Below are 26,646 nucleotides of genomic sequence, written 5' to 3'. Positions count from 1 at the left end.
TCCACTCAGCCGTGAAAAGTGCTGTTTGAGCTGTGAAATTATGTCAAACGCTACTCAATTGTGATAGGACATTATTTTATTACTTTTACTACATTACTATTTTTAGATGGCTGTATTTTATCCCACCCTAAACTCTATTTCTATTTTAGTTATTTTACGTCGCTTTTGTGCCTCTACGGGTAAGTACGACAACATGGATGAATGAAAAACTGATGAAATGGATGGAGTGACACAAACACAGTGAAACGTCCTTGCGTTACTAGGTAGAAACACTGACTTCGTAGCGAGGGCAAATTATTTTATACATGTGTGTGTGTGTGTGTGTGTGTGTGTGTGTGTGTGTGTGTGTGTGTGTGTGTGTGTATATTATATAATGTAAATATATATTGAATGCGGCAACATACAGGCAGCATAACTGACGAATAAAGCATGTGAGTGTTAATAACAAGAAATTTGCTAGAGAACGAAGCGGCATAGTTCAATCACAAAGGAAATAATGCACCCCCTCGCCTGTAGTTGCTTGAAAATTCTTAATTTTCTATCCTTAATATACTATTCTATACTTAATTGTCTACAAAATTATATAGCGGCATGGACGTCCAGAAGGAAGTGCAAGGATGGTCGCCACCCCCTCCCCTTCTGGAAAATGAATGTTGACATAAAAGTACCTATTATTTCAGACGTATGAGTTGATTTCAGTCGCAGTAATTTACATCCATTATTATAATAGGGATGTAGGAACGTGATAATTTCAAACTCAAGTAGTGTTTTCTGAGAGGGCAACATTATTACGGGGTAATATGCCTCGTTTACCCGCCTGATAAAAATATATTGTTTCCCCCTAGCTGGGAAAAAATCTTCAGACATCCCCTTGCCCCCCCCCCCCATCCAGTGCGCACGCCTATGCCGCCCCCAGAAGGTCGTTCATCCGCTACTTTTAGATCATCGGATATTGTAGCAGATCTTCTGGTTTCCCAAGGAACAATCTCCCGATTTTTTTAAGTCTGACCTGGTAACACTGCACCGAGCACCGATAACGGCAGAGAAGATGCGCGAACGCTTTTGAGGGAAGGTTTTTAACCTTGTGGTCGAGCTATACACGTAAGTCCTCTGAAGAAGCCTTACAGAGAAACAACTCGAATCAAAACAAGTCCTCGATTGTTTCTTTAAAAGTTCTACTTGCAGTCTGATATTTCTGTGTGTGTTCTATATAAATACGGGAATGAAATACGTTTTCTTCAATAATTTCAACTTGTAAGGTGGACTTACAAGCCTTACGTGGGCACTACGCCGCTGATACCACTCTATATGAGCATCGACGGAATTTTTTCTAGTGAGCTCAGGCTATTTATAAAACATGAATAGTAAAAATAATAATAATCCGTTGCGCAACAGCCCATGAAGGGCCTAGGCATACCTACCGACTGCCGATCTCCCTCCCACGCTTTCCTTCGTCACCTCTAAGCGTGGAGATCTTCAACCAGTATTGGAATAGTCGGGGGGTCAGCCCGACGTATCCCCAGCCGTTATAGTAGGTTTTCTCGACCGGATTACGCTCACTCACTCGGAGCTCCCCAATTTCCTCACGATGGTGGGTTGCCATTATTATGATTATTATACAGCAATAACTATAATAATCTAATAAAAATAAACCTTTTTTATTCCCAATTTATTATCATAGTCTCGGGGAGACGTTATCCAGAATAGGTTCCTTTTTTTTCTTTCTTTTTTTCATATATTTTGATTGTAACTTTTACATACTTCGAAACTTGGGGGAAAATTTAGTCAAAAAGTTCTCACGTAACACTCGATTTTTTTGGAAATTTGAAAACTGTGATATTATTTAATCTTTGGATTCTTATTTTGGTTCTTCAGTTTGAATAGTGTTGTTTACAATAAAAATAACAATCTTTCTGTCTTTTGTGTACTATGTAAATTTCCCGTGCCGGTTCGACATCTCCCCCTCCACCTCTCGACGTCCATACCACTCTACCATAATCAAACAATAGCAAAGATTGAACAGTAACAGAAAATAATAATAATACGTGGAATATTCATATATTATAGTTTGATCTTACTGTTGAGTCTATACCATGGAAACTGTGTGTTTCATTGTTAAAATCTACATATTCTTTAAATTATTTTCTACATAAGAAGTGTGTAATGCTATCGAGGATTGTGAAAACAATCACGTGCAAAATTCTTGTTTGATGTGATTCCCAGCAAATAAGTAAGACGCAGTTCCAAAAGTTGAAACACCGTACATAAGCTAGCATGAACGCTCCCTTTGCCTTCTAAAGCTTACAAACCACAAAAAATAATATTCCTTTCGATCTTCACTATAGGAACCCCACTTTCTTATCTTGTAAGAATTCAGAATATGTTGTTGATCGATGAAAAGGCTATTCTTATAGTCTACGTGACGCAGTGGACAGCGTCATGTTCTACAAAGCCAGAGGTTCCAGGTTCGAAACCTGGACAAAGCATAAAGGTATCGTGTTTGTTCCATCATGTGTTCATGATTCATCCTCATCGTCGAGATTAAGGCAAGAGGTGGAAATGCGACGTAAAATAGCACATGACTACAAGCATGACTACATCGATCATATTCAGCATACTTTTGCTTTTCAAGTTATGAAGAACTTCCTTTTACACTATAGAAGCTTTTTCTACACTCTGTCTCGAGAATCTGTGGAGCAAAGCCGCGCATTAGGGTAGGGAAGGGGAGAAAGTGAGTGGGTGGAGCAAAGCAGTGCGCGCTGCTGCAAACGACTGGTAGCTGAAGCCGCGCGCTTTCCCTTGCACGTCGTCAGTTCTCTCCCGCGTTCATTGGTTGAGACCTACTTGTTCGCTTGTTCCAGATATTCCCTGGACAGAGTGTAGGTACAGTGGGATCCATAAGTATTACCAAACAAATTGTCCATCACCACGTTTACTCCCTTTGTTTTATGCAAGGGGAGCTTCAAGAACTGACACAAAACATCAAACAATCTGTTTACAACCTCTGAACCAGTATACGTAAAAACACAGTTCATTACGTAGGCTGAAGATAAAACCAACGAAAATAGTCATGGACAATTTGCTGAGCAATACTTATGGATTCCATTGTACAAGGCTTTGTTGGCTGTCCCCACAAAGTGAACTAAGAAGTATTAGTGACAAAATATCCCACCACATGTTATTGATATTTGGAGTAAAGTAGTCCTACATATTTTTCAAATTTCATAGTATTTTTTTTTACCTATGACTCGTTTTTCTTACACAAATATTTCATCCCATTAAGAGAAACAATTTATTAATTAGTAATCTATATTGTATTAGGACAATTCCTTTCACACTTGTGGAAATTTTAGATCATAATTTTATTTTTATTTGACATATTTTGGTTATTTATAGGTCGTAAAGATCACAAACTAGTTGTTTTTTCTTGTTTTCAGGGATTACGGATACTTTTCTCAGAAACTTCTCTGATAGTGTAATAATGATTCCATTCTTCTTTTCTTCATCGTCATTTCAAGAGGTGTGTATTATATACTAAAATGTAGAAGAGTAATTATTATTTTACAGTAATTACAAAAAAATCTTCGGTAGAATCTTGTTCTTAAAACATTTTGCATGCATGCATGATATAAACTTACTTGTAATTCATATCAGTGTTTGGAAAATAACTAAATTACTGTTAAAGTTACTTTGCTTTAAAAGTAACTCAGTTACAGTTATAGTTGCTGATTTGGAAAAGTAACACAGTTATTTGGCGTGTTTTGCTAATTTTTAAACCATAAAATCCATAGCATTATTTCTTATATTATAGGTAGGGGAAACTGGCCTAAAATGACATAATTTTTGTAGACGCCTAAAAATAAGACAAGACTACAGGTTAGAAATCTGATTTTATTGTAATCCATTCCTACATTCTTTAGCTACAATATAAAAATAATTAGAATGATGTATGCTCAAAGAAGAACTAGTAATAATCGTTTGAAGTGCTAGATGCAATTTTTCAAGTACTGAAATAGTAGGGGAAGGGTAAAATGGCCATTGCGGGCAAAGTGGCCATGTGAGTTTTCTTCTCTGAATAGCGCTTCCGCCGCGCGGGAGCCGGGCGAAACAGTCGCCACGGATGCTGTCAGTGTTGTCTGTGACTTTAAAGCGGGAGGCTGCACTTTTCTAGATGTGAACTCATTTTATTGGGTTTTCGCAAGTCTGATTTTAGCTAAGTGGTACAAATTGTTGATTATAACTAAATAATAGTAAGTGTTATAAATATATGCTCTTGTGCTGTTTGATCAGCGTGAAATAACCTTTTAAATGATGTGTGTTTGAAAACGCTAAGTCATGTAGGTTAGACGTTAGACCACAGTTTTTGTAATGGCGTCATTCCGGGCAAAGTGGCCACGAAACGGACCGGGCAAAGTGGCCACGAAACAGACAGACTCGAAAGGCAATGAAGGATGGATTACATGTTTAAAATGTAAGAAGTGGGCACATGAAGAGTGCGCCGGTTGTGACGAAGAAGATGATGAGTTTGAGTGCGAATTTTGCAAATAGGCGTACGCCTAATCTTTTATTGATAGACTATTGATTACGAATTACTATTTACTTTATCTTGTAAAGATTTAATACTTAAGATAATATTAAAAAATATAATACTTATTCTTAATGTGTATTACTTCAGCTTGTGTTGATTAAATACACACTGCTACGACCCTCGTAGCGGTGCACTTCACAAGTACACTTACCTTGTAAGCTCAGCAGAGCATGCTGGATAATCCCAGGGTTCATGTTGAATTACTGCGTTCCTTTCCCTTGGATCCACAGGTGAAGTCCAATGACAACCTACGAGGTAGTTCTCCTGATGCAGGTATCCACAAGTACGAAATACACTTTCGAAATAAAGAAGAACCGCAATATGTTCAACTTTACGTTTATTATAGACACGCACGTATTTCACGTAAGACTAAAATTACAACTAAAATACTTTCGAACGGTACAGCACGAGATGCGTAAGCCTATCTTTCCCGTAACGCGAAGCACCTCTTACTACATGAAATCTCTCCGCGCAACTGCTAACCGTTTTTCTGGAAGTCGATTATACCTCCCCAGTTACACAGTGTTACCAGACGCAATAACCTTTTAATACTAGGAAGTTGATAAGAGCAAACAGTAATATATTAGAAATGTACAGTAATCTGGCACAGAGAATCTAGGTATGTGGTGGTAACAATGCAATGAAAAGCTCGTGATCTTCTCACACCACAAGAGTTTAAATAAATCAACAATGGCTTTCAAAATATAAGTAATAAGAGAAACGAACGGCGTTTGCCAAAAACATGAAACAACATATAGATATAAGGAATTTAACTCAGAAATTAATAACTTAGGATTCACTAACTTGATTAAAATGAAACTTACAACAATCTTTAGAACATTTAAAGGCAAATCAAACTATTAATGTTGAAACTATATAAATTGCTAAAATTTGCCGCTATTCATACTTGTAGATATATCAGTGTATAATGTTAACGATTATAAAGGCGGCCATATTGGAAAATTGACTGAAGGCATTAATATAATATTTATGGATATATATGAATTATTAACTGTATAATACGTGCTACTATAATTAGCATGAGATAATAATATAAGATATAATAATAATATAAAACCACGAAGTAATGGCCAACACGGGGTCATTACAACACACTGAATCAATGTGATTTGTTCATTTACCTATGCAGGTAAAATGGGAAGGGGCTGGCCACTTTACCCAACCTAGGCGGGCAAAGTGGCCACTTCGTACTTTTTTTAAAAAACGTAACGTGTACATTTCTAAACAACAAGAATTAAAAAATAATAAAATAGAAAGTTATTATACTTACTATTGGTCTATGTTTCTATAACTTTGCTGATTAAAAAGGTATGATAAGAATTCATCAAACCTTAGAGTGGCCACTTTACACTTCCTTCCCCTACGCCTAAAATGACATAGTAAGGGATGGTAAAATGACATATTGTGTAGTGTGTATGATTGAATTGTTGTTTTAAGTCCACTTTATGCACAGAAAGGCTAATCGGCATTGGACCTACAGTTTAAAGTGTGAACCGAACCACAGGGTATCGAACCAGGGACCCCTTTATTTCAAGGCGACGACGGTAAGTATAAGATAAAGTTTTCCTCATTTTCTCTATTAGGGGAAAATGACATACTGTAATTTTAGACTTATCAGTAATGTGCCGTTTTACCCGACAAAATGAAAAGAACTTCTGAAGTGTTTTTCTCAGACGCCAATAGAACATTCCACGCGACAGTACATTCTCTTTTAAGAAATTGAACACTATGCACAGACATTTCTATTGTTAATCCGATAGAGTACAGTTTAAGATGTGCAAATACATTTCCCGTTACTTGCACGAGAAAACTTCACCACCTACTTTTTCACAAAATCACTTGCATAGGCGCCGACTCCATGGGGCTTGGGGAGGCTCGAGCCCCTCCACAATGTTAACGATGTGGGGGCAGAGCCCCCCAAATAATTTTGCTTAAGAGAATCTAATGTATTATTTTGCTTCTCTTGTAAAGTTTACTCTGAATTGTGCCACATGAACATAACTTTAAATACACATTTGAAATGTTCTAGATTATCAACTTTGGGGGGGATGAGATCGCTAAACCATCAACTTTGGGGGGGCAATGACCAGAGACAGCAAAACACATGATTTATTACTATATACTAAGTATGTAATTATGAGTATTGTTAAATTTTTTACTAAAAAGAGTTTCAAAAGACGATTTGCATGAACTAGGGTAGTGGATGGGACGTTCGGGCTACAAATGGCTCTCGCATGACATTCAGAACGAAATCATTGATATATTAGGGAGATCTGTTTTGCGCTCCGTGGTAGCAGATATTAAAAGTCGGGAATATTTTGCTTTATTATGGTTGATGAAACTTGTGACATATCCATCCGTGGACAATTAATATTCTGCATTCGAACTGTGAATAAAAAGTTTTGATATTTTTGAGGAATTCATGGGCTTGTATGATATTCCGAACACTGAGGCCAAAACTTTAAAAAGGGAGAGAGTGAGTCATTCATTATTTTATTTCAGTGATCAGAGGCCCCCACCCAATAATTTTGACAACTCGGCGCCCCTGATCAGTTGCTAACAACAGCACATTCGTCGTACACATTGGCCATTTCACAGGTTCCCGTTTTTTCAGACTGTGCATCGGAAGGACTGAATTGCCCTCGCCTGTAGACCTCCACATCCGAGAAACACGCACTATGTCATTTTTACCTGAGTGTGTCATTATAGGCCACATTTCCCTACTTGTTTGGAAAATTACATCAGTATTTTAAAAGCCTACGTACTCTACCTTTGACTAGCCCACTACTCTATCTTGTGGGGTAATTCTGTTTCAGCTATTACATGCCAAAGTTAGTTGATATGGATAAGTTATAGAGTGACCAATCATTTCAATCAATATGTCAGTTTTTCCGGGACAGTCCAGGTTTTTTCTAGAGGTCCCGGTGTCCCGAGAAATATCATCGGGACACTTAATTGTTCAATCGTATCATTCTACAGAATGATGGGGATCTAGACCAGTCACTCCCACAATAAATCAATGGGTGATGCTTATTCATCATTCATCCTCAATGATGAGAGCACTCGTTATTGACATGACAAGTCAAATGCTTGGCAGTGCGAAAGGCACAACTAAAAGTAAATATCTTAACAACTAGAAAAGACAATGGTCACTCATTGGGTTTTATGAACCTTCGAACCTGAATCATGGCTGGGGTAGGATAATTACCTGTCTATCTGACTAATGAAGATAATTTCGAAGAATAAAATAAACTAAGTCCTCTGTAGGCTTCGTTGCAGGTTGACCAGGCTTCGCTTCACTTTCCCTCAACTCCTTTCTCTAAGCTCCTCTCTCTCCTCAATCCAAATCAAAAGTCAGTCCCTTCTCCGTCTGCCTCACCTCTATATCACCCAGGCCATGGAGACCTTCCTCCATGCCGAATCGTGATTTTTACTATTGCAAACAGCTGACTCCATAGGCTGATGGAACTTCCTATATCCTGAATACCTCAGGAAGTTTGCATAGCACAACACTGTGCTTTATTGACATACCACAGAGGTTGAGACAACTGAAGTAAACAAGTGAATGCCCTGGTCAACATGAAGCATCCAGAGAGAGTTTAAATAAAATATAATCTTATAGATTAATACGCTATCTTTAACCAAGAAGCGAAATACATCACATTTTCTAAATGATTTCATTTTATTATTCTCATCAGTACTAGATTTGGGGTGGTGTGCTATTCCCATAATTCTGGTCCATTCAAGCATCTATCCCCAAACTCAACCAAGCATACACTAAGAATTTCCACTTGGAACACTGATAGTCATCTGATAAAAATAACAAATTTTACCTTCTTTTCGTGTAAGATTAAGACTTTTCAATACTTCCTTTGTAGTGAACGTTGTGCAAAAATGAAGCAACGCAACGCATTATACCTAGGCATTAATATTTTACTTTCTAAAAAAATTAACTATTGTTGAGAAAATATTTGTAAACTCTTTTTTGTTTTATTTCATTTTTGCGTAATACAGTGGAACCTTGATAACTCGAACTTCAGGGGGAAAAGAAAAAGAATCGAGGTATCAAGGATTTCGACTTACCAAGGTTCGAGTTATTGAGGTCCTAAATCTCCGACTTCGAGTTATAGAGGTCTAAACACATTATACTCCATGAGGCCTTAAAAAGATCGCTTCGTGGGCTTGCAGCAGACGACAATATGGGGGGTGTGTCTGCGAGAACCAATCAGGTCCGCGAATGAGCTAGCCCGGTTGCCACAGCTAGCGCGCTGCTGCACCCTTCTGGAAGGGTGAGTGACCTCTGCTTTTGCTTCCTCGGCTTCTTTGTTCGGCTGAGGAGCAGACGACACGAGAGTATCGGCAACAGTGTGCGAGCGAAGTCTGCGGTTAGCTCGCAAAGCGTTCTTTCTAAGGCCTCCTTCAGTATAACAATGATGGTTACATACACGGCAGGATGGGGGAGTTCAAGTCCCGACACGATTGTTGATCACCTGACATTGTACGTACGCACCCTACACTTCGACTTATTGAGGTCCGTGCGACTAGAACTTCGAGTTATAGCGGTGATTAGAATTTAACTTCGACTCATAGAGGTTCTTCATACTCTACCTTCGAGTTATTGAGCTCGAACGGCATCCCACAAACTGTACAAAAATTCATCTTATCAAGGTTTTATCCGAGTTGCTGAGGTAAAATTAGTATTGGGTGTTATGGACAATTCAAGGGGATTACAAAAGATTCGACTCATCAAGGAATTCAATATGTTAAGGTTCGAGTTATCAAGTTTGCACTGTATAGATTTTCCTTGTGTACTTAGTCTGGTTTTGCAGCCGCTGAATTAAAATATTGAATGTTAAGCACTAAAGCAAAGTACGAATATAAAGTGAAGCGTCCAGGTAGAGAATATGGTCAGCGTAACAAGTAATGCTAACGGAATTTGGCAAGTCGGCCAGATCCTAGCCAAAGGTTCAAGTGTAAATATTTCTTCTCAAAGTTTTAAAGTCAATATTGTACTGCAGCTAGTTATTCTTCAAACTTGTAGTCATCACAACACTACACTATATGTTCTTGCAATGATTCTTATGCTAATATTTCTTGCAAAATCAAGAATAATTCACTTTCAAACATCCGGCAAACGGTAAGAGAAAATTAGCAACTTTAGAGAGAGAGACGTTCTATTTTGACTAGTGTCAAAATTGAAATGTGTCATTTCATATAATTTCAGATCTTCCTTTCTCCAAAGTGGTACGTTGTAGATAAAGATGCCCCTGCATGTTTCTGGACGTCCAGAGAAGGGCATATCATTGCTTTGGGTTTTCTGTGCCTTGTAAGTAAAAAAAAAAAATATTTACTTGCTATTATGATGTCTTATGTTAAGAGTCCTTCTATAGATTGTATTCCAAGGGGGCAAATTTTGTTGGTTCGCTGTGAATGAAATTATACGTTTGAAAGTTGTTATTTACATTGTAATAATATAATTTTGCAAGGCAGAATTTTAGAAATGTATGCATATTATTTGTATTTATGTTTATCTTAAGTTGCTTTTCTACTTTTTTATTTTAATCGTGGCAATGAAGATGACTGAAAATATCAAAGTTTGCTTTAAATCCACCATTTTCTCAAATCAGCTAACCACTGTGCGATTTACCTTCACCAGGAATCGAACCCGGACCCAGTTACTACTAGGCGAGGGCCTTACCACTGTGCCATTGTGTGATTGGTGAAGGGACAAACACACGAAAAGATTTATTGTTTAGATTACATACTCATGTATTGATCACAATTTCTACTTGATCTATGCCATTCTTCTGTATAACCACAACATTACACTAATACCAGAGATCATACTAATACTATATTGTAAAACTTTTTTTAAATTGGAAAACTTTTACTTCGACACTTTCAGAAATGAGCTTGAAACTAGACGAATTGCCTCACACCATCTTCAACCAGCCGCCACTTTTTTCATATAATGTAACCCCTTTTCTACTACTTCTGTGTCAAATATTTTTTTACATATTTCTCATTATAATTTTTTATATTTTTGCGCAAACACTCCTTCATATATGAACCGATCATCTCCCATAATAATTTATTTAAATTGCACATTCTGCTCTGCCATCTACAGTTTGTTTTTGCTCTGTGGCTTGTAACAACAATACAATTAAAGAATTTGAAGTATCTCTTCCTGGTTATTCGGTGGGGCATAGGAGTCTTGGGGGACATGGCCACCTCGATCGTTAGTTCTTTGTGGGAATTATGACATGATATTAGGGGTGAGTGCACTTTTCTCTTCATAAACTTTTATCTTCTCAGTTTAAATATATAAAACAGTAATTTTGCCTGTAGTATTATATGGATTAAAAATTGGTTCCTTATATTTAAAGAGGAATATAAGAGTATTTGAAAATAAAATCCTTACAATAATATTTGGACCTAAAAGGGATGAGGAGACAGGTGAGTGGAGAAGGTTACATAATTTAGAACTGCATGATTTGTATTCATCTCCAGATATTATAAGAATGATTACATCAAGAAGACTTAAGTGGGCAGGCAATGTGGCACGAATGGGAGAGGAAAGAAGAGTTTGCAGGATTCTTGTTGGGAAACCTGATGGTAAGAGACCTGTAGGAAGGCAAAGACGAAGATGGAGGGACAACGTTGAGATGGACCTAAAGGAAATCGGGAAGGATGGGAAAGATTGGATTGATCTTGCCCAGAATAGGGACAGATGGAAGGTTTGTGTTGCTGCAGCCATAAACCTTCGGGTTTAAGAAGGCTAGAGAGTTAGTTAGTTATTGGGAGGATGCGCCATTTGCTTTGAGGGGATGCATCAATTGCCTTGGGCGTGGAGCCAGTAAAGGTGATTGGGTCCCAAAACTGTGGGGGGAGGGGGAACAGTTTACTTTCCGTGGTAGATAAGGTTTAGCCTGGAGCAAAAGTGGCCAAAACTGGGGGAGCAACTACCCCCCCTCGCCCCCTAATCGCCATTGGCCTGGATGGTGGACATCCGTGATTGAATTTCCCAGTAGTTGCCAAAGTTTATGTTTGCCTATTTTATGCTCAGATAGGCTAATCGGGACTGGACCTACAGTTCAAAATGGAATCCGAACCGCTGTGCAATGTTTGACCGCATGGCTTTAATGAGTTGCATTTAGTCCAGCAAAATCGAGTAGCGGAGTGGAACTTGATACGTTTTTAATGTGCTAACTGCATTATTTTAATGGAATTAATGCACTTTTTACGATAAATGTATAATGGATTATAAATGTTAACATTCAAGTCAGTAGATTACATTACTTGTCTGCTCCATTTCTTATCTGTTTCTGCTAACTCGAAATCTGACCAATTCTTGTAAATGTTTGCACCACTTTCTTTCCATGATCTTGCATGACAATCCGAGTCCTCTTTTTGCCTACCACAGTGGAGGGGTAGTTATCACAGCGCGCTACGACGTCAGTTGTCCTAGATTCGAATCCCGGCCTGGCATCAATTTCATCATATCATCACTCATCCTCACCGTCGTGATCAGCCAAAAGTGGAAGAAAAGCAACAAAAAATAACTTAATTCAATCGATCAATACCGAATACTCTTTCGACCTCTTTCCCAGTATTCCCGTAGTGGTACTACAATCTGTCCCAGGAATTTCTGGAGCTAGCGAACGAAACCAAGCCCCTGAGTGGACCAATGGACGAGTGAGATGGGATGTGAGTACACAGAGAGTGAAACGCCCCTCCAGCTACCAGCCGATTGCAGTAGCGCGCACTGCTTTGCTCCGCCACTAGCTCTCTCCCCTTTTCTACCGTTATGCGCGGCGTTACTCCACAAGTTTCCTGATACTGTCTGCAGCTTCTCATGGATGGATTTATTAAGTACATCCACGTCTAGCTTGTCTTACCATAGTTGCAAGATATGATTCATTTACGAGCCAATCTGTGTTGAAACTAATTGATAATAGCCTCATCTAGTTGTCTGCACTTCGCTGTGACTCTCTTTGCACTCTCGCGTTTAGTTGGTTACCGGCCAGCGATTCCACTATTAGGGTTGGGGGAGTGCACCCTGGGTCAGAAACAAGCGCTGTGGTCTCGCTGTAAGCTTTAAGGCTTGATTCACATCTACGCTCAAATCACTGTCCGCGCACGGTCAGGGGGTATCCACATTAGCGGTAAAGATATGATCTTCGTCAATCTGGTGTTGATTTCTTGACAGAGTGCACCGATTTTTCTATTTTTTTTAAAATAAAGAGCCTGTCGGTTGTACTAACTATAACCTTTAAGATATTTTCAACGACGGAAATGTCTGTTACGGCACTGGCGTTCGAAGCAAATGGCAAAGACAAAGAGATAAACAGAGTTGCGAAAGCGGAGAAGGTTTATTTGCACTTACAATGTGCAAAGCTACAAATGTCAACAATGTCTAGGTGTGGCATGAAAATTCTCGGGATGATTGTTTCATATGGACATTGTTGATCATTTGTTTTATTCGAACGTTTCCGACAGAACACGGCTAAATAATGTACAACTACCATAACTCTTACAACACCACGAAAACCACGAAAAATGCCAAAGAAATCACAATTAAACACCCACGCAGAAGCACTTCCACAACGACAATGACTGCAGCAGAAGACTTCCTGCTACCCCTAAAATCTGCAAATAGACCGGTTTTCCCCTGTCCCTCTGCACGCCCTCCTCCTCATTTGGAGATCTTCTCGTGAACGGTGAGCTGGTTGAACACAATTTCCTTGCGCCTCCCCGATGGCGTAGTGTTAGCGTCGTCGCCTTGTAGCCTAATAAAAAAAAGTCCCGGGTTCGATACCCGGTGGAGGCACAAGTGGTTCGGATCCCACTTTAAACTGTAGGTCCAGTCCCGATTAGCCTTACTGTGCATAAAGTAGACTTGAAACAACAAATCAATCAATCAATCAACAATTTCTTTGCACCAGCCTGATAGTGGGATTCACCTGCACAATACCTAGTGTCAAATAGTGTAGCGAGCAACTGTGTCCGCCTCTCTGCCAGTCTTCTGCAGCAGATATGTGAGTGTGTAAGAGAGAGAGCGTGTGTGCGTGTGCATTTGAATATGTGTATGTATCTGATGTGTGTGTATTACTGATTACTAGGGCTCGTAAGTTGAGGAAAAATAATTTTTTCCCCTTGTGTCCGAAGACGAGGCCCAACATAATATATGTTTATTTTGGGTCATTGGAGGCCAGAAAAAGGTGGGTTTTATTTGTCGTTTTTTGCCTTTTTCGGCGTTTTTTGGCTTATTGGTCCAGTTTTAGATTTTTTTTAGGTCTTAACGGCTTCTTTCTGCAACTTCACCTTCTTCTGTAACCCTAGTGTGGTTAGGCCAAATATGATTCTTCAAATATGAGTTTTCAAATTATGTTAATCTAAAAAAATATATAATGTCTGAAAGATGATGCATTTCCTTCATATAGATTTTTTCGCACTGTGTGTTTCATACCACCAGAATTTTTTATTTTTTTTATTCATTAAATATGTAATTAAAACTGAAGTTATTAATTAATTTGGATCACATTTATACGTCCTTGTTTTCCGTTTTTAGGTTCTTTTTTGATATTTTTAGGTATTGTTATAGTTTTTTTTTGGCAATTTATAGGTCTTCAACTTCCGAGCACTACTGATTACTTTTATAGACCATATGTTCCTCTACTTACTACTACCACCACAATTATTATTATTATTACAGTTTATCAACATATACCAAGAATTGTCAGTTCTCATCGATGATATCATTGCAGAAACGCAAGACGCAGCCACACCTTCGAATCGCGAAGCTGGTGAGATTTCGCAAATAGACAAACAGTGCACTGCATATTGGTCTTACATACATACACAGATAGCAGTGGTCTAGTCAGTTCGCGTGACTGCCGCACGAGAGACCCGGGTTCGATACCTCACTCTACAGCCCACCCAAACATGGGCGTACCCAGATTTTTTTTTCCAGAGAAAACAAAACAATACTTTTTCCAGTTGGGAGCAAAACAAAACTTTATTTTTTTTTCAGGGAGAAAGCACACTTTCCCTGGTAGAGAAAGAAGTATGTACTTCGATATTGTGGCAATGCTTTATTTGAATTACTGGAGAAGGAAATAATATTTATTTTGCTTTGTCAACATAAGAAAAGACACAATGAACAAAATGAACATTTCTCACTACTCGTTTTCCAGTGGGGGGGAGGGAGGGCAAGTGCCCCTTGCTGGATACGCCCATGTACTCAAATATACTGCATGATAAATATTTAAAATTATTTAGAGTGAAGGTAGATCCACGAGCACACACTCGCAAAGTGATACAGAGAAAATAAGGAGGTAGGGAAATGGAGTAAGAAGAAAGAGAATTAGACAGAGAACAGAGAAAGAAAAAGAGAGAAAAGGAAATACAGAGAAAGAAAAAGAGGGGGAAAGGGAATAGTGAAGAACAGAGAAATAAAAATAGGGAGAAAGGAAATAGAGAAGAACAGAGAAATAAAAATAGGGGGAAAGGAAATGGAGAACAACAGAGAGAAATAAAGGGGGAAAGGGAATAGAGAAGAACAGAGAAGGAAAAAGAGGGGGAGGAGGAAATAGAAAGGAACAGAGAAAGAAAAAGAGTGGGAAAGGGAATAGAGAAGAACAGAAAGAAAAATAGGGGAAAAGGAAAGAGAGAGAGAAAGAGAAAGAACAATAAAGAAAGAAACAAGGGGAATGAACGACAGGAAGAAAGAAAGCTAGCAGCAAAGAGAGAACCAGAGTAAGAAATATATGGGAGGAAGGAAAGAAGGAGAAAGAGAGATAATCATGCAATCATAACCATCGAAGCAGAACCACCCTTTGGATATTTACTACCGGATCGTGAGTTCAGTTCTCTAATCATAGTGTAATAGTGATATTTTTTATTGTTATTACAAGTGTATAATTGTTAGGAAACGGATTTCAAGATGCAGCAACTTTTCAAAAATATAGCTGTTTTCATGCCGATCATTTGAGATATGTATTTTAGGACATGAAATCAAGTATAATGAACATACGTTGTTACACCTTTTCGTGATATTAGCACATTTATTCCCTTTTTACTCCCTCTTTGATGCTTCAGCTTCCTTCATTTTCTTTCATGTTTTGTTAAAAAAAATTGGACAGAAAAATAAATTATTTTCATTCTTCTTGAGCAGAACGTAAAATCCTATAGTCTCATTTTGTAGAGCTGAACGAGAGCTATAAAATGGTACAATATAATCACTGCAGCCCAAATAGTTCCCAAGATAATGTAGCAAAACCCGCGAGAGACAACAAACTTCAACAAAATCTATTCGGCAGAACTACAGTTCTCTATTCTCTATGCGGTCCGCGTGCATTATATCAAGAAGGCGTAGAAAAAGACAGCATTGAATAAAGGCATTTTACCAGCACCTTTTTTTTTTCTTTCCCGAACATAATTTTGCACCTTAAAATCCTTTCTCTAATAATAATAATTATTAGTATTATATCCATATTAATGGCGCTCCGTGAGGAAATACTATTAGTGCGAAATTTAAATTGAGTTTAACATTTGTTAATTTCAGTAACTATAAGAATAACTTACTAGCTCCACAGATAATCGATAATTGTAGGCTTATCCCTTCGCAGGCCTGACATTTAGCAGTGCCATCTATTGGTGATTATTACAAGTACAATTATAGAAAGAGTGCAAGTGGCGCCTCTCAGCGGATTATTGTGAACTTCTTGCGGAGAGTAATTCCCAGTAGAAGGCCAGCGCAGAGGTTTTCCTCAGTTCAGAATCTGCCTATAATACGTTTATCTGTGCTAGCACACATCGGATTAATATTAACTTAGTGAAAAGTTGGTGAAAAATTCAGAGCTCAACAAGGGATCTAACTTTGGTCTGTAGCAATACATGACAATGCTCTACCGTGATTCATCAGAAAATATTCATTAACTTTTCAGTAAGTTAATATTTATTTACTTATTATGTTCATCATTAATGAAACCTTTGATAGAAAATGTGTTTTTGACCCGAATGTACGTAATCCAATGTAAGATCAGTCAATTCAGGATGTAGTAAAATCGGTTAAAGTGAACATTTGGCCATAGTGAACCAAGTTCCGATCCAGATGCATTACATTTCGTCTATAATGATTGCTCGACTTAAGTGAACTTAAAAGCAAAATGTCCATGAAAAATTATCATACAAGTACGGCACAGTACAGTATAAATGTTCCAGATTTTTTAGTGTGTGTGCAAATGTCGAATTGAGTATAGAGGAAGCTACAGTACTAAAAATGGATTTTATGATCATTGTATTTCACATTCGGTGTCAATCAAACTAGTGCTACCTTAGGTCTTATATTTCCTCTGTTACTATAAACCTCAATTCAGTCTAAGAGAAGATATTTAGGTTTTATTGAACTTCGGATCGTATCACGCCGCAGGCGTGACTCGAACCTAGGACCCGGGCGTCATAAATAAATAAGCTAATCATGTTATAAAAAGGGGTTCCGCTAAGCATTGGAAAAGAGCTTCCTAAAAGCAAATCACGCCAGCGACCTTCAGTGGAGATGCGAAACTCCGCTGACATTGCACTAGGCCGGAAGAATATGAAAATCAGTAAATCAGCGTTTATGCGGTCGAGTCAACGGATTTAGCGATCAAAAGTTCGAATTTCAGTTAAATAGCTCGCGTGAGAAAATATCGCCCAGTTGCCATCAGAAATTTATATCGTGCACAGTCGTTGCCTCGGAATTATACTAGCTGTTGAAATAAGAAAGTTATGACGTGAATACACTGCTCAACAACAAAACTTAAGGGACACCAAGGGATTATGAGAGCAAGTAGAGGATTAGAGAATATTGCAAATCTTGAGAATAACATTACAATGACATATGCACATCATCGTCCCAAATTTATTTAAGCTTTGTCACGCTACACTGGCGTACGCAGATAGAGGTTGATAAGACTACAGCTCCTCCGAAATAGAGAAAAACAACCTTTGCGTTCATATATTCGCAATTTCCGTGGAGCATTTGGTCCATAGTTCCTGATTATGGATGAAAATGCTCGCCCGCACTGTGCACGTATTGTGTCGGAATTCCTAGAAACAGAAGACATAACCCGTATTGAGTGGCCTACATGCTAACCGGACCTCAGTCCTATCGAGCATGTTTTGGATGCTCTTGGTCAGGGCTTATGAACACCAATAAGGTACAGGTGCAACATGCAACGAAAATGACCAGCAACATTGCAGAATGGTATACAGGGTGAACCCTGTTTTTGTGTTTGTTTCCTTCTTTTCACTAGGTGTTCCTTACTTTTTGTGGAGCAGTGTAGCTGTTGCCTCCGACTTAAAGTCGGATTATCGATCGAAACTGAGGAGTTAAAGTGAGGGGTAGTGTGTTATCGAAGTTTAGTGCAGGAATCAGCGAGACGACCTTCACATCGAGATACAGGTAAACGAACATTCCTATGTCTTTCCTCACGCCGCCTGTACAGTCAAGTGAATTGTTTAAATCGAATGCTTGGTGTTGTCTTTATTTCACAGGGGCTAGCCCCCTTTTACAGGTACGAAGTCTCTCTCGCTTAGCGAGTTGATCGAGGCTGAATTAGCCTATCAACGATCCCCAAATCGCTTTAGATTTAGACGGAAGTAGTGAACCAATCACATGAATCCGTGGAGATTCATTATGAGCCGAGTTGAATCTTGTTTCTATAATATTGATTTCAACTGGAATATGATACATTTCTATTTTTTCAGAAGATATGTTCGACGAAGAGTTTAGGAATTTATCTCGTACGCTCCTTCTGATCTATGCAGTTCTGATTCTGTTCGGAGTTACACTGGTAAGATAAAGTTATTTAATGTAGGTAGTGTCATGAGAACTTTTGATTGCTTTCCTTTACATTACCACGTATGATTCTTATCAATCATTAACTTTAAATATTCAAATCAGTTTGCCTCAGTGATACGACAAGTTACACATGTTGACAATTAGCCTTGTATAGTTCCCAAAATTCAAAAATTGCACAAGCAAAAGCGCTATGCCCTCATAAGGAATGGGAATTTTGGATAGTAAATTTTAACTCAACGTCTGGCAAAAATTTATACATAATACATCAAGTTGCAATTCACTACCTTACAGAAAAATTCATTCTGTTAACTTACTATATTTAGAGGATTAAAAGTGGTAAACGTTGTAAGTGCCAAAAGCGAAAGTGTTGGGTAATCGTATTGTTCAGCACATCAGCCCGTAAGAACGTTCACACTAGTGACCTCTTTACACGCCCTTTCAACTACTTAGAGGGCTACCAGCCACATTTCACGTTTACCACATTATAAAGCATGGCACATTTCACAGTTTAACGTGAAAAACGGTATTTGAATCATTTTGGCACTTACAGCGTTTGCCAATTTTAGTCTTCATTTGTATTTTCTGAATTTCATTAAAGAATATAAACTATTTTAATAAGTAACTCATATTTAGGGAGACAAATTTATCGTAAATAAAAACTGAGGAGAGCGGTAAATAAAATGTTAGATCAGCGGTATATACCAGCGGTGGAAAAAAAATTGGCACACACTTTTTCATCAGGAGAGAAAACAACATACAAAAGAGCTATAAATTGATAAATTACTTCTTTTTTATATACTGTACACATACACAAGTACTTAGCTGTCCAACCAAAAAGAAAACATCAACACAAAATCACTTCATTTCTAAATTGCATATCTCAAGTGATTTATTCATTGTATGTATTTAAAGGATATCCTTGCTGTCCAACAAATAAAATAATCACTACTGCACATACACAAACACATGCTGAAAATCACATGATGACAAACAAAATTCATTCATGACTGGACACAAATGACACCATTGTTTCCCTTGATGTGCGGGAACAGACTAATCTTATCGCTGCTACAGCTAGCAAGTACAATGAAACTGGAAGTTGAGTAGACATTCGGGGGAAGAAAATAATGCAGCTTGACAGGGAGCGAAGTTTTCGAACTGAGATTATGTGCATGGGAAATCCCAATTTGCAGCGTTTCCTGATGTGATCGAAGATAAAACGTTCCTCAGCTGCAAGTGCTAGGAAACTTTAGGCAAACGTTTCGTTACAAATCGACAGTTTGCGAGCACAACCTCGAGCCGGTTTTTGCGTGTTTTCTACTTAATTTGACGATATTTCACGGTTATTTCGCGAAAAAGCGTTCATTTCGTGGAAAAGGACACATTTCGCATTACTTCGCGAATAATATGCATAGTTTATCATTGGGGGTGTAGTTACGTGCAGAATGTTCAAAATTGCATCTTCTTTTTTCATATTTCGCGATTTCGCGCATCGCGAAAAATCAATGCCTCTACTCATATTCAAGCTTTTAAAATCTACGTATATATACAATTATAGTTTAGTTTGGCCAAACAAATATATAGCAGCCTTCAACAATTAATATATACATATTTTGATCAAAGTCTTGACATATCTTCCATGATTTTTCAGATGTATGGGTGTCTGAAACTTTACTTAAAAATTCATTAAAAAAATTTTTCACTTAGAAGAGTTGAATTAAAACTATAAATTATTTTTATTATCAAATACGATACACTTCTGCTTTTATAAAGTCTATTAGAACTCAATTACTATGTATTTAGAATTTTTGAAAACTATTGACTTTAATGCTTCACTTACTTCTTTTTCTACAAAAAGAAAATTAATGATACTGTGCTGCCACCCATGAACTATAATACAAGCTTGCTATTTTAAGAGCTTTATTTCATTATAAATTGTTTATTGATTTGCTTTATTTTACTTCGTTTTTTGTGCCAATTTTGGCTAATTTGCGAAGATGGGGATAAGTCAAGATATGATGAAATTGATGAATGGACACACATAAATATCCATGCCCAGGCCGGAATTCGAACCCGGGACCCCTGGCGTCGTAGCCCGCAGTTCTAACCACTCCGCCATGGGTGCCGACTATTCCATTATAAAGAGTAGATTCATAGAGAAAATGGCGTCTATAATGTCAAATGGCAAAAGTGCTGTGGCGGGAATAAGGTATAAATGCCAATATATTCTCACGTATCTAGTGGCTTCTGTTTCTTGTTCAAGCTTATTTATTCGTACTCACTTACATTTTCTGTCTTTCCTTTCTCATTTTCTTCTTCATCCTCTCTCTCTCTTATTCTCGCACTCTTGTTTCTTTATTTATCTTCTCTCTCTCTCTTATTGTGGCACACTCTAAGAAAAATATCCTGTTGGGGGCTTTGCTTTAAATCCCTTTCTTAACTTTAAGGTAAGAGCTGTATATATGGGGATATTTCCTCTCATACTTAGAAGGGTGCAAAATGGCCATACGTGGCGAAACACCCAAAGATTTTAACTCAGTCAATGAACTGAGGACTACAAGTGGTAAACATAGTAAGTGCCAAAAGCGAAAGTGTTGGGAAATCGCAGAAAACTGTTTTTCCACATATCTGGCACTGACAACGTTTACGATTTTCACTCACCCTCAACGTGAAACCTCTTTTTGTACCTGAAATAATAAATTAAGTCTATTTTTATGAAATGTTCATTCTTGTGTATGGAAAAGCATGTTGCATTGCCTGTTCCTGTTTGTATTCTTTTATCTTGTTAATGTTGTTTATTTAAATTACACACAGTTGTCTCTCTTGTTATGTCCGTTTTATTTCAATTTATTGTATGTGAATTGAGGACTAAAAGTGGTAAACGTTGTAAGTGCCAAAAGCGAAAGTGTTGGGAAATCGCATCGTTCAGCACATCAGCCCGTAAGAACGTGCACACTGGTGACCTCTTTACACGCCCTTTGAACTACTGAGAGGGCTACCAGCCACATTTCACGTTTACCACGTTATAAAGCATGGCACATTTCACAGTTTAACGTGGAAAACGGTGTTTGGCACTTACAGGGGATGGACAAAAATATGGAAACGCCTGTGAAGAAAAGACAGAATGATGTAGCTAATAAGGTGCAGGACCACCTTTAGCTTCCAAAACGGCCTGCAGTCTCCGAGGAATGGACAAATACAAGTCGTGGATGGTGGATAATGGGATCTCGCACCATTCTTCATGGTCACAATCCTCCTCAGTGTCCTTCTGTCTCGGTCACTCAGTGTACATTTGCGTCCACGCAGGTGTTTATCTGATGATGTCTTTCCGGACACACTATTATGTCATCATGATCTTGGATAGAGTCCCCCTCGGTACGCCAAATAACATGGCTACTTTGGTAACAGAGGCCCCTGCAAGGCGGGCACCAACAATTTGCCCTCTTTGAAACTGCACTGCACGCTATCCACAGTGCAGCGGTGTTGCCAACCACTTTTCGACAATGTCCCTACAGACGTAGTCAAAATGTCCCTACAACTGACCAAATGTTCCTACGCCAAGTAAAACGACTAAAAAAGCAACAACACTTCATGCAAAACAAGATAAAATATACACATTTACTTATCAAATCTTTCTGCTCGATGCTTCCACAATTTATGAATAATGTTGAGTCGTTTACTGTTATTATTTATTATGTTATTTGAAGTCATACATGCTGCTGCTGTGAAGAGTTAGATGTTAGTTGATGATGCTCTATTTCCTGAAGTCTTCTTTATGTGCCTTAAGGGAAGAATTTATCACTAGCAAAGAATTTAACAATTCTGGTCTAATTTTATTTCTCTTCTTTTGTTTTTGTATCACTTAACATTGAAAATATTCTTTCCGTTTCCGCGTTAGAATGTGGCAATGTAGCACTATTTTCGCGAGAGTGGAAATGTTTTCAAGAAAGAACTTGCCTTCAAAGTTCTTGGTAACCGATAACATGTTCCAAAATTCTGATGGAGATTTGTTAGTTAGTTCTTTTTTTTCTCCTCCTCGCTAAAGTATACATACACAAAGGAAAACTGAGCGCGATGAAAGTGCAAGGACCGGTGAGTAAGCTTTGCACCTTTGCACAATAAAATGTTATTTTCCAACATTGAAAAAAGTCCCTATGCGTAGGGACATGTCCTTACGGTTGGCATCACTGCAGTGCAACTGTCGGCTCCTACCAGTCCGACAGGGTCCTATCTCACGGCACAAAACAAAAGAATGTCGCACCGCGTCCGATTTCAAGTGGAAAAATTGCGTCGATATCACCCGTTCCGATGTCGTGGTGTTTCCATATTTTTGCCCATCCCCAGTACATCGTTTACCAATTTTAGTCTTCAACTACTCTTGTTGTTTCGCAGCAAAGCCCATACCTCATGATGCCTTGGATTGCGTCGGCTACAAAGTCCATCACGAGGCACATCTTGGTGCAAGTCCTTTGCCTCTTGTGTTCAGAGGAGCCCTCGGTGCAAGGAAGAGATATTATTTGCTGCTTCCCCTTATTGGGTAAGATTTCCTTAAACTGATTTATAGCTGCTGCCAGCAATGCACCTAAACGACCGCATTCTACATCTATGCGTAGACAATGTAGATTTAGCCGTAAGGCAAGTATCCTGTCCAGTTTACTCCGGGGGACTGCCGAACAGCCTCGGTACTTGGTAGGGGAAGGAAGGGTAAAGTGGCCACTACTAGGTTTGATGAATTCATGTCATACCTTTTTAATCAGCAAAGTTATAGAAACATAGACCAATAGTAAGTATAATAACTTTACTTTTAATTTATATTTTATTTTTTTAAATTCTTGTCGTTTAGGCTTGTAATTTCACTCAGATAGTATGCACTTTATTTATTGTATTTTATATATATATATATATATATATATATATATATATATATATATATATATATATATATATATATATATACAGGGTGACCGGTAATTAGATGCATTCCCTGAAAGGGGTTAAAGTAGAGACAATTTGCAATAAATTTGACCATATGATACCCCGTCCGAAAATTAGTAGTTTTCGAGATAATCGAATTTCAATTGTTTTTTTTAAAAAATTACAATTTTCCACATAAAAAGATGAATTGAGAAAAAACTGCTCATTGTATGCCACTTATTTCAGCGTTTTCTGATAGCTAACAAATAAGTGGTTCGTTAAAAAAAAAGTTTTTCCCAAATAACAATCACATGTAAGTAACGGCTGGGTCTAAACTTACAAGTGATGATAAAAAAATGCACTCTTAGTTTACTTGGCAACGTATTAATAACAAAAATGGTATGACACGAAGCGTACAAATTACTTAAATTACTTCCTTGTGACATCTGCTATCCAACAAGGTACAAATGTTGCTAACATTCACATTGTGTACAAGAAATAATACTTCATTCATCTTCATGTGACTGGAATCAATGAACAATACAATTAAAGAACATTACACGTCTTGCTCAAAGTGGGCACCTCCATTACGAATGTAGGCACGCAGGTTTTTACGGACATTTGTTCTCTTAACTCGTGATCGATGGTGTCTTTGATGTGTTGACCAGCTGTTGAGATCCCCTCCCTGAGCTCTTCTTGCAAGTTTACCGTTGTCTTGTCATGTGGCTCCAAATGTAAAAGTCGCAAGGTTTCAAATCGGGGGATCGAGCCAGCCAGGGAACCGGGCCGCCTCGGCCAATCCATTTCTTTGGGTAATTTTCATCCAGCCACTGTCGCACGACCAGGCAGGAGTATGGATGGGCGTAATCAACAATCATCATTTGATCGAGCCATTTTTCCTGCCCCAAATCTTAAATGGCATCACTTATGAACATTTTTTGAGGAAAGGGATGGCAATGTTGTTGGAGGATGTGCCTCTATCTACAAGACGTGACATGATTTATCAGCATGATGACTGCCCAGCTCGATCCCCCGATCGATTTGACGCTTTGCGACTTTTACATTTGGAGCCACATGACAAGACACCGGTAAACTCACAAGAAGAGCTCAGGGAGAGGATCTTAACAGCTGGTCAACACATCAAAGACACCATCACATCACGAGTTAAGAGAACAAATGTCCGTAAAAACCTGCGTGCCTACATTCGTAATGGAGGTGCCCACTTTGAGCAAGACGTGTAATGTTCTTTAATTGTATTGTTCATTGATTCCAGTCACATGAAGATGAATGAAGTATTATTTCTTGTACACAAATGTGAATGTTAGCAACATTTGTACCTTGTTGGATAGCAGATGTCACAAGGAAGTAATTTAAGTAATTTGTACGCTTCGTGTCATACCATTTTTGTTATTAATACGTTGCCAAGTAAACTAAGAGTGCATTTTTTTATCATCACTTGTAAGTTTAGACCCAGCCGTTACTTACATGTGATTGTTATTTGGGAAAAACTTTTTTTTTAACGAACCACTTATTTGTTAGCTATCAGAAAACGCTGAAATAAGTGGCATACAATGAGCAGTTTTTTCTCAATTCATCTTTTTATGTGGAAAATTGTCATTTTTTAAAAAACAATTGAAATTCGATTATCTCGAAAACTACTAATTTTCGGACGGGGTATCATATGGTCAAATTTATTGCAAATTGTCTCTACTTTAACCCCTTTCAGGGAATACATCTAATTACCAGTCACCCTGTATTGTTTCTTTATCTTTGAATTAGATAATAATTATTTATTTATTTATTATTATTATTATTTGTAAGATTCAGTTTTATGCCACAGACCTGGCCCCCTCCCCCCCCACACACACAATTTCTGACGACGCTCGTGGTGTTGCTTTCATCTTCGTAAGTAATACACCCTTTAGATAAATTGAAAATACTGACTTCCGAATGGGAAAGTATTATACACGTAGTTAGCATAATACAGGAAATCTATAGTTTATTAATGACATTTTCTTTATTTATGCATACGAAATAAAACTTGCTTGCCCATTGTGTTTTCTATGTTTAATCTGGAATTTTAAAACAGTTATCTCAAATGTTGTCTTAGTTCAATAAACTCACATAACTGGTAACATTGAATTTTAACCTTGAAAACATTTGGATTCATGTGTTTGTGTGTACATATTGCAACACTGTCGTGTCGTATTACTTTAATACATTACACTTTACAGTCCCCTTTCTGATCCTTTAGTATGGGCTGAGTTTGGTAGAATGACATGAAGTGTATCTGCAAAATCTCTGTTGTATAAAGAAGGTTATTTACGTACATGTTTTGTTTTTCCTCTTCCAGGGATGAAAATTGCTCTTCTGGTGTGTTCGATTTCTTTCACGACAGAACTGGCAAAGAAGTAAATGTTTGAAATTAGCAGGTTCTACTGAAAAGATAATGGATATCAACATTTTATTTTCTTAAAAAGGGGGATTTTGTTACGACAATTGAATTTAGTTTTTTCTTCACAGTGAACAAATGTTCATGTAGAAGACAGCAAGGCTTATAACAATAAAAACATTCTTGTCAATCTTGTTTCGCTTTATTTGTCGAAGTTTATCTTGATTAGTCACACGGTGTGTCCATAGCGTGTTAATAGTTCCTTCGTTGTCCGACAGGTGGTAGTAGTAATCGTGTACCGTTGGTTAAGCATATATAGGATAAAAATTGCCGCTATCCAATGATACTTAGCAATGAAACGAGTGTTCAAAGAACAAAGCTGTATTAAGAAAAGTTGTTTATTCTGATGAAAGATTGTTAGAGGTGTATGGTGACAACCTGTATTTACCGCAAGGAAGTAGTGATTAGATTAGATTTATTCTTTCATGTGCGAGCCATAAGCTGTACGCAATACCTCCCTTTTGATTTTTCTTCTACAATACATATATACAGGGTGAGCATAAAGTCTTTCCCTCATTATGAATATTTATCTCTCAACTTCCACGGTAGATAGGCAAATATAACCTATGGCAATAAGTAGTACAATACATCAATACTTTTTTTCAATTCTTTGTTTTGTCTGATTCTTATTCTGATTCCCATATCATGGCCACCGCGTTCGCCGGATATAACCCCTCTTGACATTTTTTAGGGGTTACGTTATGGACACAGTGTTTAGTTCACCAGTTCCTGATATGCAAACTCTTCAGACACGAATACGGGATGCTATAGAGCCGGTGACGGAAGAGATGTTGGCAAGACAAAGACATTGAGAGAAATTAAGTA

At 37.9% G+C, this 26,646-nt stretch overlaps 1 protein-coding gene across 2 annotated transcripts; it reads left to right on the top strand.

Moving 5' to 3' along the window:
• The first annotated feature begins 2,135 nt into the window (after window positions 1–2,135).
• On the top strand, window positions 2,136–25,917 carry LOC145990328 (uncharacterized). 2 transcript variants are annotated; one of them, XM_083126019.1, is made up of 7 exons: window positions 2,136–2,230; window positions 3,438–3,520; window positions 9,834–9,935; window positions 14,325–14,415; window positions 18,365–18,447; window positions 22,848–22,992; window positions 25,723–25,917. In XM_083126019.1, the coding sequence occupies exons 2-7, from the start codon at window positions 3,482–3,484 to the stop codon at window positions 25,782–25,784; spliced, it is 522 nt and encodes a 173-aa protein (XP_082982145.1). In that variant the 5' UTR covers window positions 2,136–2,230; window positions 3,438–3,481; the 3' UTR covers window positions 25,785–25,917. The 2 variants fall into 2 exon arrangements, with proteins under 2 accessions (XP_082982145.1, XP_082982144.1); XM_083126018.1 differs by having other exon boundaries at window positions 18,362–18,447.
• The last annotated feature ends 729 nt before the right edge of the window (window positions 25,918–26,646 follow it).

Source organism: Lepisma saccharinum, chromosome 7 (genome assembly GCF_977018435.1).
Source record: "Lepisma saccharinum chromosome 7, izLepSacc3.1, whole genome shotgun sequence".
Lineage (NCBI taxonomy): Eukaryota > Metazoa > Arthropoda > Insecta > Zygentoma > Lepismatidae > Lepisma > Lepisma saccharinum.
The sequence above is the reverse complement of the archived record's forward strand: the minus strand, read 5'-3'. Positions and strand labels throughout refer to the sequence as shown.

What these genes read in the sequence shown, in the direction of transcription:
- LOC145990328 (XM_083126018.1), top strand. Translation starts at nt 3,482, where the DNA reads ATGATTCCATTCTTCTTTTCTTCATCGTCATTTCAAGAG. An exon ending in CTTCATCGTCATTTCAAGAG is followed by an intron (nt 3,521 to 9,833) that starts GTGTGTATTATA and finishes ATATAATTTCAG; the next exon opens with ATCTTCCTTTCTCCAAAGTG. An exon ending in CTTTGGGTTTTCTGTGCCTT is followed by an intron (nt 9,936 to 14,324) that starts GTAAGTAAAAAA and finishes TTATTATTACAG; the next exon opens with TTTATCAACATATACCAAGA.